Genomic DNA, 13772 nt, shown 5'->3' on the forward strand with positions numbered 1-13772 from the left:
TTTCAATTAGTAGTCTGGATGCCACCCTGCTTCCACTGAAGTCAAGAAGAGCTTGGCATAGAAATAAGTGAAAACGTGATTTGGCTCTCTGTGCGTGTGTGTATCTGCTCATGCATGCACATGGCCTTTTGTAGCACTGACAAAAGAAGAAACACAGTTAATGATTGAGAAATCTTTTCTGTTTACTGTCCTTATTTAGAAAAAGCGAAACCTTCAGAAGCAGGTAAGATTTCGTATATAACTTCTACCAGGTCATCCAGGGTTCTCTTTCATTCAGCCATATTGACAGAAAAGAGGGGAAAGAGAACTTGGTTATTTCAGGCCCCAATTACAGAGAGTTATCATTGAAGAAGAGGAAACTTTAAATATGTTGTGGGTTTTTTAACATCAATCCCAACTGGATTAGAAATTTTTGTGATTTATGAGTTTTCAAACCATGTTTATGATATTTTCTTGGTTATGGTAGAAAAGAGCTTAGTATTCACACACACACACACACACACACACCAGAGTTGTCAGCAACATTAAAAAAGGTATTAACATGGTCTACTACAGAACAACATCTACATCTCAGTAATATTTAAAAAGCTGAAGAAATTCCAGTTTATGTTGGGAATCTCCACAGTGGGAGGTGATTCTCTATGTGTTCTATGATATTGCAGTGTATTTTGAAAGATTGAGGTGATTGAGTAATGGCTCCTACTGCTTCTATTGACTTCACTGGGAATTGGATTGAAAGTCCCAGGCAAGAAGGTCCTAGGAACCAGAAAACTCATGCATGAATTAATCTTTCTGATAATTTGCATGTCTGTCTTTCAGAACATGATGAACCGAGAACTCAAATAGGTAAGAATAATGTCTTCTCATTTAATGAAGTAGACCACTACATAATACTCAGATTACCGCCCATACATGAGTGACCAAAACACAGAAGGATGGAAAATGGGTCCTATTTTCAAAAGCTGATAACTTTCTGAAACAGCCCCTTTTTGGGCTAAATGTTGCCAACATTCTTCTATGACCAAAGCAGATTTATTTTCTAGTTATTTCTTTTCTCACTCTTTCTTTTGACTGAGAAATCTGTGACAATTCACTGGTGTATGTAGTCCCCCCACCCCCCCCTTAAAAGTTCTTAGTAGCCCTGTGGTCAACTTTTCTGAGTTTTCCAATTATTTACAGCAACTGTCCTGGCTGATGAGTTTTGCCGTGGAAGAGGAGTTTGGTTTGGACTATTAATAGTTATGAGCTTCTGAAAATCATATACCAAGTTTGTGGAGTAAGTTATTGAGCTAAACATTTCAATTCAGTATTGGAATGATGCACATGCAACTATCATGGTTTGCATTATCTTCCCAGTAACTAAAACTGTTCCAGACAGGAGTGTCATGCTACCATACTAGATATGGTCTGCCCCCAGGTCTTCCTTCTTAGAGAGGAACACATCAGATGTGTTCATCATGAGGTCCTTGAATGCTCTGTCAGGTATGTGGATGGTTAGCTTAAATAAAGTATTCTACCACAGTGCCACAAAGTCGCTGACAAGTATAATATAGTTACTTTTCATTACATCTCCCCCTTTACATTCTATATTCCTAACATTTACAGAATTTACACTGTCTCTCTATCTTTGAATTTTACTATGCATCAGTTTCTTAAGAATCTCTGAATCATACTAGTTCAATGAATGGCTGTGGGGGAATCTAGTGTCCTTGACTCCTCTTTTTGTTTCCTGTGTTGATTTTTCTTGCTAAGAACAAACTGTAGATGTTGATGGCTTCTGTTGAACTCTCCACTGTCGGTCTCAATCACATATTATACGATTGCTGAATTCTTTTTCTTTATGACAGCTGGAGTTGTCCATCCTTTTTCTCCATCCAATTTGACACACATGCTGTCCACCAGGTTTCTAGATCCAGCAGTACTCAGAGAGGCATCTGTTGTAAAAGTGACCATAAATTCTTTTAGCCTATTTATCCAATTTGGCTATTCTTTTCATGTCTGGACACCTTGGAGACTTTTCTAAAGTTGGAGGAGTTGTTCTGAGTTGTTTTCCCATCAAGGAGTTGTACTGGACTATAACCTGTGGCCACTATTGGAGTTGATCTGTAGCTCAGAAGACCAAAGAATGGCTCTTCCTTTTGTAGGATTATCTTGGCTATCTGTATGACTCTCTCAATGTCTCCATTCAATTGTGGGTAATGTGGGCTTCTAGTCATATGATCACAATCATATTTCATTCACACTGATGTAAATTCTGCTGCTATGAATTGTTGTCCATTTTTCAACACTAGTTGTTCTGGAATACCATAGTAAGCAAAAGTGCACTTCATTTTCTCGATAATGCTGCCACATGCTGTATCTTTAAAGAACATTATTTCTATATACTTGGACAAATAGTCCACAATGACTAGGTAATGATGTCCTCTGAATCTCCATAAATCTACGGCTAATCTCTTCCAAGCTCTTTCTGGTAGGGGTGTTGTACACTGCATGGTTTAGAAATTGTGTCTTAAATTGATTGCTACTCAATCTCCTTTCAAACATCCAAAATCATTGAATCGTAGGTCAAGTTCTTCCACCTTTCTCACTAGGCCCATCATGGCTGCCACACTACAGATGAGACATAGGCGGCAGGTTTGTATAATTTTTGGTGGTGCCCAAAATGGTGCTGCCCCCCCCGCTCCCGCCCTGTAAGTCGGTATATATATTTTATTAACTAGTGTAAACATGGACTGGAAGCTGTAAGCATTTAAGTGCAATGTTTCTCTTTATTGCACAATATCACTATCAGAAAAATGCATTGTTGATTATTAGTGGTCCTACAAATCAAGAATTTGTTGCTGGGATAAAATGAAGCTACAACTCATCGGCACCACAAGATTACAAGCGTCAATTAAAAGTGGAAAGTCAGAAGCAGCACTTGTCTGCTTCAATATACAGTATTATATTTTGTTGCACCTGTTGTGATGAAGTGGGAATGTTCTTAATGTTTTCTCTGAATACTGTGTACGTGCCTCAGTTTCCCCTGCAAGGTGCCAACTGAAGGTGTTGGGGACAAAGATCAGGTGGCCTCCTTGTCCAGAAGAGACACAAAGGCCAGAGGAGGGAGTGTCAGTTTGGAGTTGTTTCGGGAAATGGGGAAAGGCCCAGAACTAGGGTCTGGGCTCCCCACCCCCCAAGGTGGACCTGACTGAGGGGTCCTGTTTTCTGTACCTACAAGCTCTGTTTTAGATTGTGTTCCTGTCGTCTAATAAATCTTCTGTTTTCCCGGCTGGCTGAGAGTCATGTTTGACTGCAGAGTTGGGGTGCAGGGACCTCTGGCTGCCCCAGGACTCTGCCTGGGTGGACTCGCTGCGGGAAGCGCACAGTGTGGAAGGTCATGCTGAATGCTCCAAGGTCAGACCCAGGAAAGTGTAAGCTTCTTGCCCTGGAGACCGTCTGCTCCAAGAGAGGAGGCTCCTCCAGAGTCCTGACTGGCTTTGAAGGAGTGGTTCCAGAGCATCCCAGCATCCCCTTCCACACCAAGTGCTTCGCGGAAGTCCGCACAGGCACTAACACTCCCTCCTCTGGCCTTTGTATCTTTTCCAGGCATTAGGGGGCCACCTGATCTCTTTGTTCTCCAACACCTTCAGTTGGCACCTTGCAGGAGAGCGGCCCAGGCCATTAGTTGTCCAGAGACAGGGTTTCGGCCATTCTTTGTGCAGACACCATCACACTGGACCTCTAGGGCTCTACAACAATCACACCCCCTTATCCCACCATCTAGATCCTTAAGAAATGCATAGGGGAAACTGAGGCACCTACACAGTATTCAGAGAAAACATTAAGAACATTCCCAGTTCGTAACACCTGTATACGACTAGTTACATACTTTAAAGGGTGTAAAATAATCAAGTATTGTGCTAAACACAATGATACTCCAAACTGACCACCAACTTTAAGTTGTGTGTTTTTCCCCTCAGGTGAGGGCTCTGGGGTGGGGCTGAAGATGAGGGGTTCACAGTGCAGGAGGGTGCTCAGGGCTGGGGGCACGGGCTCTGGGGTGGGGCAGGGTTGGGGATAAGGAATTGGGGTGCAGACAGGCTGCCCCAGGGCTAGGGCTAGAGAGGACTCCCCCTCACCCCCCCCCCCCACTGGCAGCTGCAAGCTCCAGGGGAGGGACCCCTCCTCGTCCCCTGCAGCACACTCACTCTGCACCATGGTCATTGCACATGCTCCTAGGGCCTCTCTCAAGTCCAGAAAGCCCACTCGCCTCCCCTATGGTGGGTACCGGGGGGCAGGAGGAGGTTGCCATCACCATAGCCTCACTGGGGATAGGGCTACCCCTTGCCCAGCATGAGGCAGGAGTGGGGACTGCAGGGTGGTGGCTGTGGGGGGGCAGGGTGTCACAAAATTCACCCAAGCCCTAACTGCTCAGGTCTAGGAAGCCCCCCTCCCCAGTAGCGTAGCCAGGTTCTAACATCAGGGGGAGTGAACACATAAAAAAAGGCACCACCCAACATATCAAATTACTAATCAGGTAGTAGGGTTTACAATGTTATAACAAGAGTTTATGCTATTACCATTATCCAGTCAACTTGCACACTACTATTTTGAATTAGTGATAATTCACAGAGAGAGAAAGAAGAAAGCTCAAATGTAGAGAATAATTATTAACCAGGTTCCTGGTTATTCACCAGCCACTCTGCTCCAGTCCATAGCACAAAGCACCATAAACCCAGTAGAATCTGGCCACCTCAAATTGGCATCTGCTACCCCCCCCCCCCCCCCCCCGCATTCCCAGTCCCCACTATTCAGGAGATCGCGAAGTGAAAAGGTGGCATGGCTGAAGCATTTAGCAGGCAACTGAAAACTAGTATAGAGTCTGTACAGTCCCTGAGAACGCTGCTTAATTCTGAGCCCTGGGGCTGCAGCTAGTCAGCAGTGAGACTGAGGAGACATAACTGGCACCTTAAAGCACATTTATCCCTCCTTCCTTCACAAGCTGCACTAAGCACAGTTTCACAGCCCCGGGCGCAGCACTGGGGGGGTAAGTCCGGGATGGGGGGCAATAACCCAAAGTCGCTCCTTTGCCTCCTGGTCCTGCCGCTCCCTCAGCCTCCTCCGCTGAAGAGAGACCATGAGGAAAAAACATCACCCCCTTTTCCTTCCTTCTCCACTGGCACCAGCTGGGCTTCAGAGCCCCCTCCCCTGCCACCTGGCTGCCTCGCTCTGCATGGGGCTGCCAGGGACCAGGGGCTGCTGCTGCTCCTCAGCCCCCCGCTGCGCTGGGGGGGGCTGTGCTGCCACTCATTCCCCTCCCAGCTTGGGAGCCTCCTCCTCCTCATCCCCAGGGACTCGGAAGCCCAGCAACCAGCCAATGCTGTCTGCAGCCCCGGAGCGAGCAAGCTGGGCTGGGGATGCAGGGGGGCGGTGCGGAGCCCAGAGCCAGCCGGCAGCCACACGCAAAACCTGGCTCCAGACTCTGAGTCCGGAGCCCAGTGCTGGCTGCCTGGAAACTGGAAAGGCGCCGCTTTTGGAAAATGTGCATAGAGGGGAGCGGCCGCTCCCCCCCAGCTATCCTACTGGGCCGGGGGAGGGATGCTCCAGGGCAGGGTGGGGGTGGCGGCAGGGGCCAGTGCCCGCCCCAGGCAAGTCCAGGGGAGAAAACCAACTCCAGATATTGGTGGAGCACAGCCCCCAGCCTTGAATATTCCTGGTGCTTGGGCACTACGAGCCCATATAACCTGCCGGCCCCTGGGCTGAGAAGGTTTTTGGTCTGTGACCTTTGTTCAAATGCATTCTAAATGCATAGCTCTTCTCTTGGCAAAATGTTTCAGTGATGAACTGACCTGTGTAATTCAGGATACCTCTAGGGCTACTCAGGGCGATGTCAGGTGACTTCAGCTCTGGAAAGGGTTGAAGGTGACTCTAAGTCCCTTCTGAAATGACTGTGAGGTCTACTGCTGATTCATTTTTAAAGTAAATAGTCTTGGCATTAATATTCAATTTCATTCTCCAAGAAGATTCTGGATCTTCATAAGCTATCGATCTCAGGAAAAACTGCCCATGATGTCCTGTAGTATGAGCCAACTGAAAATGTCCATATTGCTTCAATTCGTTGCACTCTGCACCTCTGATTGGAATGCATCACTCTTGGAATATGACATTTTCCACACCGTGTGCATCTAGGCTTGAATTTGTCCCTCTTGGGAGTTCTCTCTCCTTGCTTCAGGGGTCTTATGGTATTAACTGCTAGCACTCCTGCTGCATTTGTTAACAGCTTCTAAGCTAGTTTCTTGTTTTTCAGGTTTGGCCAGTTAGTCTTGGATTTTCTGTCTCACACACTCAGCCTGCTTTTCTATATGACTAGCTGGGTGCAGGGTTAGTTCTCTTTTTAACTGAAAATCTCTGAAAATATTTTGTCTGCTCACCCAATAACCAGCCTGTTTCTGATATTTTCATGTTTAGCATCCCCAAAATAACAGTTTTCATCCAATTTATACAGATTTCTTAGAAAATATTCAATATTTTCCACTGGTTCATGATTTCCCTGGTGGAAACAGGGTCTTTCATAAGTCACATTTCGCTGGGGTATAAAGTATGCATCAAACATAGGCAGAAGCCTTTTGTAGTCTTCTTGGTGACTGTCTTCAGTAAAGTTCAAGGATTTAAAGATATGCTCAGCCTGCTTCCCCAAACCTGTATATCTCCAGTTTCCTTGTGAAGCTTTCTTGCAATTTGAAATATTGCAAAACACTGTTTTCAGTCTGTCTATTCTGAAGGTTTGTCAAAGCTCAAATTCTTGGGGCATTGAAGAATGGCATGTTGGTGAGATCCTTCAGGCATTGTTACTGTTCTTTCTTTTTGCAACCTTCTGTTTCTGTTCTCCTCTGGTTCTAGTTTTCTTCTGACACTATGTCATGGTCCTTTAGCAGATATGGATTGGCTACAGAGTTTCCTTGTGAGCCAGGTACAAACAACCATGATCCAAACTCCATTTGAGTCAATAGAAGTCTTTCTATTGCCTTGGATGAGATTTGAATCAGGCCCTTGCTTGTTGAGGCACAAGAGGGACAGAAATCAGAGTTTAGACAGATCAAGGCCCCTTCCCTGTTTCCTAAAGTTAGACATTTAGAATAGTCAGTACAACCATAATCCCTATGGAACACCTCTCAGGAATCAGGACATCTTCCCTGGGGGCAGGTTTAACTAACAGCAGCATAGCCAGGGTGTACTAGGGTTTAGCACCCCCAATGGAAATGTTGTGGCATCTGATGTATGTTTCAGCCCCTGTATATTGTTCCCTGTAAACTGTGAGCGCTTGTGGGGTGGGAGGATGGAGATGTGAGCAGGATGCAAAGGGGCTGTGAGAGGTCACTGTGGTGTCTGGGATTAGAACAAGGAGCAGGTAGGAACAGCTCTCCCCACCAACTCTCAATAGCTACCCATGCAGAGCACCCCTCCTATTCTCTAGACTTACTCCCGGTCACAGGAGGCCCAGCATGTCAAGTGGGGCCACCACCATTGGCCCAGTGCAGGGTTGGTATGCCCCTTCACATGATCGTTGGGATTGCCTGTTGGATTAGGCCATTGCAATAAGGGGGACTCCGGGCCTCTGGCAAGGGCTCGGTAAACACTCTGTCTAAGCCTCCTGAGACTCCTGGCTGGGCCGTATAATAGCAGCTGGAGGCTCTGACCCACTGGACAGGTTCTGATCCAGAACCCTGTGAGCTGGAAAATTCCCAGTTAATGTTTCAAGGATCGGCTTCTTATACATTCCCTTGGTCACTTCCTACCTCAAGCCTCGTCTTAGGAATTTACTTGGCTGGCAGTAGCTTGATGAACTCCAAACACCCCAAATACCTTTTTGTATATACTGTTCAGGATAAAAAGTTCCTTTTCCACCATTGGTCTCACTGTGAGTTCCATCCCAGGTATCTCAGCTTATGTAACCAATAAGCTAAAGCCATTACCAATTGAGCCATCTGTAACAACAAGTGATTCTTATTGATCTAAACATCAAGTAGTGGTTTATTATGGCATTAGTCACAAAACACATCTTAGAATAAACATATTACCAGTAGCCCCACTCTGCACATCTGGATACAATGTGTATGGATCAGCATGCTCAGAGCAAGGGATTACACACACTCCTTTACTGGTTACATACATTCCAACATTTGGTAATCAACTAAAGTTTAATATAATTACAGAGAACATTTTTAGTTTCAAAAGTAAAGAGCACTAAATTTGTAGATACAGAACACTTTGGTTCATAGAGAAAAAAATTTTGGTTGATATATAAAAGGAACGGTGGGGTTTAAGATACACTCGCAGTTTATATCTCAATAAAACCTGAAAGAATTTCATGGGAGAAAGAAAAGGTGCATCTCCAGTCAAGGATTTTCTCCCCTGATTCAGGGCTAATGCAAACAATGGAGATGTGAGAACTTCTCAAAAACATCACAGAGTATTTGATAATAGAATCAAGTAACCTAAATATAAGCATCCATAGCAGCTCCCTCTACAATAATATTTCTTAGTAAATAGGTGCAAGGTGTAGAGGTACACTTGCTGTGAGAACCACGGCTCTGAAATGTTCCTAGAGATTGTGTCACTAAAATCTCACCAATAATAATGGAAGGGTAGCAATATTTATTTCTGCAGTAAAAGGCTCCCCCTTCTGCATTAACTCTAAGAAAACTCCAATTGACAACCTCATACATATGTATAATAAGAAATGTATAACTCAAAATCCAAAATCTTGGACCAGCTTTTGGGCTCAATTATGCAAGTTCAAATACAGAATTATTCCAATGACTGCAAAACATTTTTCTGGAAACATACAACTGCAACTCAGGACAGATTCTGTAACTTTGCTTCCAACTATCAATAAAATGGCTGAGTTGAACAAAAAAAAGGACCCAAATGTTCAGTGTTTATTTGAGAAAAAAAATCTATTTTGGATATAACTCTGTGAAAGTCAATAGACTTAATCTGTATTTAAACTTATATAACTGAGAGCGGATTCTGACCTACAGTTTTGTTTTCGGAGGGCTTTTTTTCTCTCTGATTAGATATGGAATATTTTAGTAATATGTTTAGTGCATCAACCTCTGTTACTGGATTTCTCAATGAAATATATTAAAATAAAAAATGAATATGCATAAAATATATTATTCTTTTGGAGGCCAAACCCTTAAATTCTGAGTATTTACACTCACCCAGCACAGAAGTTTAAAAGGACAATTCACTTGTTTTGAAATAAAAACCTTTTGAAAACCTTATGCAGACAGGCCTGTGAGCCATGCCTCCTTCCCTCCCTCCTTCCCCTGCCCCAAATTGAAATGTGGGGATAGCAGAGCTGTGCATGGCAAGATCTAGATATTGCTGAGCAAACAAGGAGGAAAGTGAAGAGAAGTCAGGTTGGTGGGCTGGACTGAAGCAGAGGGGAACTAGACAGGAGGTAGTGATGGGGCAGTTATGAGCAGACATAGGCAGAGGCCACAGATTCAGGCCAGTAAAAAAATATGGCATATCCTGCAATTGTTGAGAGCTCAAAGGACTTTGACTGGTGCTATGCCTGAAAAACATTTCTCAGAATGCCTTTGGTTTTCATAAAGTGTAGCAGGGAGTTAGCCCATACTGAATTTCTTTAGGCGCTGATCTACTTATATCTTGTTAACTGCTTAAAATCCTGCTCACACCACACCGATACTGATTCCCTGTCTTTGAAATATGAAGCAAATGTGCATAATCTTAGGCTGCTGTTATTCTCTTACCGGTAATGATCAGGAGGCAAAAAGGGAGTCATTTTTAATACCCAAATTGTCACAATGAAAAAGGAGAAAGTTCTGAAAAATGCATCTGCCAGTGATGATACAATAGGGAGGGCCTGGCCAAAGATTTTGGGTTTGGGCTCCAGAACGAGCTGCTTCTTCATGGCAAGGTGACAAATGAAATGTTGACACAGTAATTGAAATGTTGTTTTTCTCTTGCAGAGCAACTGCAGAAAACAATTGGTATGTGCTCCGTTTTTTTCACCTGAATATTGTTCCTTACCAGAATAATGCTCTAAATAAGTTTCTGGCTCTCCCCCTCTCCTCACCTTCATCTCTTTCCTCACTGCACCACTGGCCATGAGAATTGAGTTTAATTCATTCCCCAAGCAGACCAGCTGATGACAATTTCAGTGTATCTTAGGAATGCACAAAGATCAATTCCCTGATTGATTTGAGCTGTAATGCTGCAAACCAGAAAGCTTGGAGACTCTGATTCTGGCCATTATCTTCATTCTAATTGTAAAACTAATCATAGGGTAAAACAAGCTGTAGTCGCCTTATATGGAAAATAACCTTGAAACATAAAACACAGGTATGTCTGTCTCAGATATTCATGCATATATTGTCATTACATTCATGTGGGTCATAATGAGGAGAGAGGGCACAAATACCTCTGCCTTAAACCGTCTTATTCAATATTGGTGGGATTTTTCGACAGCCTGAGTGTTGTAGGAGCACAAGTTCCCTGGAAAGTCTCCATTTCTCGCTCACTTGGGTGTTTTTGAAAATCCTCCTCCTTGCCTGTGGGATACTATCGGCCCCAGCCTACGGCAGTGCTATGTGCCAGACTTGTTTATGCATTAGTTCTAGACTATTCAAATGGGGCCAAGATGGGAGAAGTGACATCAGTCATTTCTTCTGGATTTCAGTCGGTATGAGGTGCCTAGGCACTTTAAAACATCCAGCTAGGTGCTTATCTGCACTTTGAGATGCCTAAATGCCTTCAATAATCCGCCTCTGCTTCCTAAGAAACCCCATCAAGGCTGCCCTCCCTTTAGGCTCTGCCAGTTTCTCTGGGCAGGGACTGATTCTCTTTCCTGTTCCCAAGGAGGGATTTCCTCTCATCCCAACCAGCCTCCACCGGAGTAGCTCAAAGCATACTCTCAACAATAATAAATGAAACAACCTACCAAATTGTGAGGCCCAGAGTATTATTGTCTCCCTTGTAAACACGGGGAAAGTGAAGAATAGGAAGCTTTGGTTGCTGTCCTAAGGAGATATGGGAATTTATGGCAGACATGGGAACCCAGTTCCCCTCAATCATTGTGTTGTCCATTAGCTATAGCAGTCACACTAACATTGCTTCTTCCATTTGGAAAGTTCCAATTCTTTTGAAATCCATTTTATGTACAAGAGGGAATACAGATCGAACCAGGGGTGTCTCTCAAACCTGTGGAAATTTTAACCTTAAGGGAGATACTGGGCTGTGTATGATTTTCCTTTCCTTCTCTCAGGAATCAGATTAATTACCTATGTCAGTTGGGTTATAAAATTTAGTATCTCGCCCTAGCCAATGCTAATGGATTTTTCAAGGTGTAAAATTCTGTCTGTGCTAGATAAAAAATGGTGTTTTAAAACGTGTTAGCTAACCCATTTTAATGAACATCTTTGAAAACACTATAACTCCAACTTCGGTTGGTGTCGGCGCTTCCAATCCTCCCCTTTGTTACCTGGGGTTCTTTCAACCCAAAGCTCTTAGTAACTTTTACTCTGTGTGAGGTGGTGTCAGGAAATACATCAAGGGAGACACAGCCATCCAACTGATAGATGGCTGGCACAAACAGGGCAACACAAGAGTGCTTTCACTTAAAGCTAAACTTTACTTAGTCTCAAGCACTTACACATGTCCACAACAGGTTAATAAAACACCCTCAACCCTCGATAATTACTGAAGCTGAGTGTGGCACTGTGACAGGCTTCCGCTGGCCAGACTTCCGTCTGCCGGTGTGGACCCCAAGATGCATCCGGAGGGAGCATCCCTGAAGAGTCCCTTCTGAGAAGTCCAGCTACCTTAAACTTTCCCCCCTTATTTCTACATTAGTAATACAATGACATATCCCTTAAAGAAAACTTGCTAAGCAAGCAGTTTTTTAAAGGTCAAGCAAGAGGTTTCCTTCTGATCAATTTAACCAGATGTGGGTTTTTTTCAGAGTGTTCACGCCTTGAGACCCTGTCAGACACATTATAGACAAGCATCAAGTTTTTCTAAAATGCATATATCAGCAATTTTACCATTTTTATCAGGAAGGATGTGGGGTCAAGCTGCGCTGTCTGTGGCACCCAACCCCCCCTCCCCTCTTGCCTTGGTTATGCTAAGGGCCACTGCATGACCAATTTATGGACTGCTGACTTGACAACTTTTAGCATTAAGCAATAGTGAGTTTAGGCACTTTACTGGTTTCCAAAAATCTCCCTGTACACCTTGACAGAAAGTCCTGTCCATTTGCTGGATCAGAGAGAAGGCCCTGAGTCAGTGTAAACTCCAGCTGTTATAACAAAGGTCCTTTCTATTTCTGTTGGCTTCAGTAGAATCTAGTTTAAATTAGCATATGGGAGCCTCCCCTGGATGTGGGGCCTCTCTCGGGGTGTGAATTTGCTCAGTAACCCTCCCCCCCCCCCCCCCCCCCCCACACACTGTCCTTAGTTCCTGCTGGATTGTGGTTACCCTCTCTCGTGGAATTACATAAAACCCCTGGCCCAATAAGATTCAGAAATTTAATACATTAAAATCTCATAACTATAAGGGAGAAAATTGCCATATCTGTCACAATGTTAGCATAGTTAGTAACTGAAATTTTTGTTCTTTTCTTGCAGAGCAACTCCAGAAAGAAATTGGTATGCAGTCTATTTTTTTTCTGCTGAATTGTGTCCTTTACCAAATTGAGACTCTGAGAATGAAATGAATACTTGGAGCTCCCCCTTACCCCAGCTCCTTCTCTTTCCTAAATATACCAATGGCCATGAGGATTATGTACAATTAATTCCCCCAGTTAAAAAAAAAAAGCTAACAATTTCAAGTTATCTTAGGAATGCAATCAGATCGATTACCTGATTGATTTTAGCTGTAAAGCTGCATAACTAAGGCATGGAGACGCTGTTTCTGGTATTATCTTCATTCCAACTGTGAAAATAAGCATGGGGTAAAACAAGTTATGGCTGCCTTACATGGAAAGTCACTTTGAAACATAAAATACAGGTACTTCTTTCATAGACATTTGTGCATAAATTGCCATTAAATGTATGGTCGTGATAATGAGGAGAGAGAACAAGTTGCTTTGCACCCAGTGTTCTTATTCAGTGATTGTGGGATTTTAACCCAGTCTGAGTGATTTAGCAGCACAAGTCCTCTTGAAAGTCTGTGCTTTTCAATGATTTGGATGTTTCAGAAAATCCTACTTTTTGGCTATGAGCTACTAATTGTAATGTTAGGGTTGATACTGCCTTGTGTATGAACTTTCCTTTCCTCCTTCTCTCAGGAATCACATTTCAAATCATAGAATCATAGAAGATTAGGGTTGGAAGAGACCTCAGGAGGTCATCTAGTCCAAACCCCTGCTAAATCATCTCAGCCAGGGCTTTGTCAAAACAGGTCTTAAAAATTTCTAAGGGTGATGATTCCACCACCTCCCTAGGTAACCCATTCCAGTGCTTCACCACCCTCCTAGTGAAATAGTGTTTCCTAATATCTAACCTAGACCTCCCCCACTGCAACTTGAGACCATTGCTCCTTGTTCTGTCATCTGCCACCACTGAGAACAGCTGAGCTCCATCCTCTTTGGACCCCCCCTTTCAGGTAGTTGAAGTCTTCTATCAAATCCCCCCTCCCCCCCACTCTTCTCCTCTGCAAACTAAACAAGCCCAGTTCCCTCAGCCTCTCCTCATAAGTCATTTGCCCCAGCCCCCTGATCATTTTCGTTGCCCTTTGCTGGACTCTTTCCAATTTGTCCA

The 13772-nt window shown here is 43.8% G+C and overlaps 1 protein-coding gene across 3 annotated transcripts in view; it reads left to right on the top strand.

Annotated features, from left to right (window-relative positions):
* Positions 1-13772, top strand: part of LOC117870356 (butyrophilin subfamily 1 member A1-like) — a 102067-nt gene that overhangs the window by 60843 nt on the left and 27452 nt on the right. For all 3 annotated transcript variants that reach the window (XM_034757495.1, XM_034757497.1, XM_034757496.1), the window contains 4 exons: positions 200-223; positions 820-846; positions 9984-10004; positions 12639-12659. In XM_034757495.1, coding sequence (XP_034613386.1) covers positions 200-223; positions 820-846; positions 9984-10004; positions 12639-12659 — 93 coding nt within the window. The remainder of the gene's footprint in view (positions 1-199; positions 224-819; positions 847-9983; positions 10005-12638; positions 12660-13772) is intronic.

The sequence above is a fragment of the Trachemys scripta genome, unplaced genomic scaffold, assembly GCF_013100865.1.
Source record: "Trachemys scripta elegans isolate TJP31775 unplaced genomic scaffold, CAS_Tse_1.0 scaffold_26, whole genome shotgun sequence".
Classification (NCBI taxonomy): Eukaryota; Metazoa; Chordata; order Testudines; family Emydidae; genus Trachemys; species Trachemys scripta.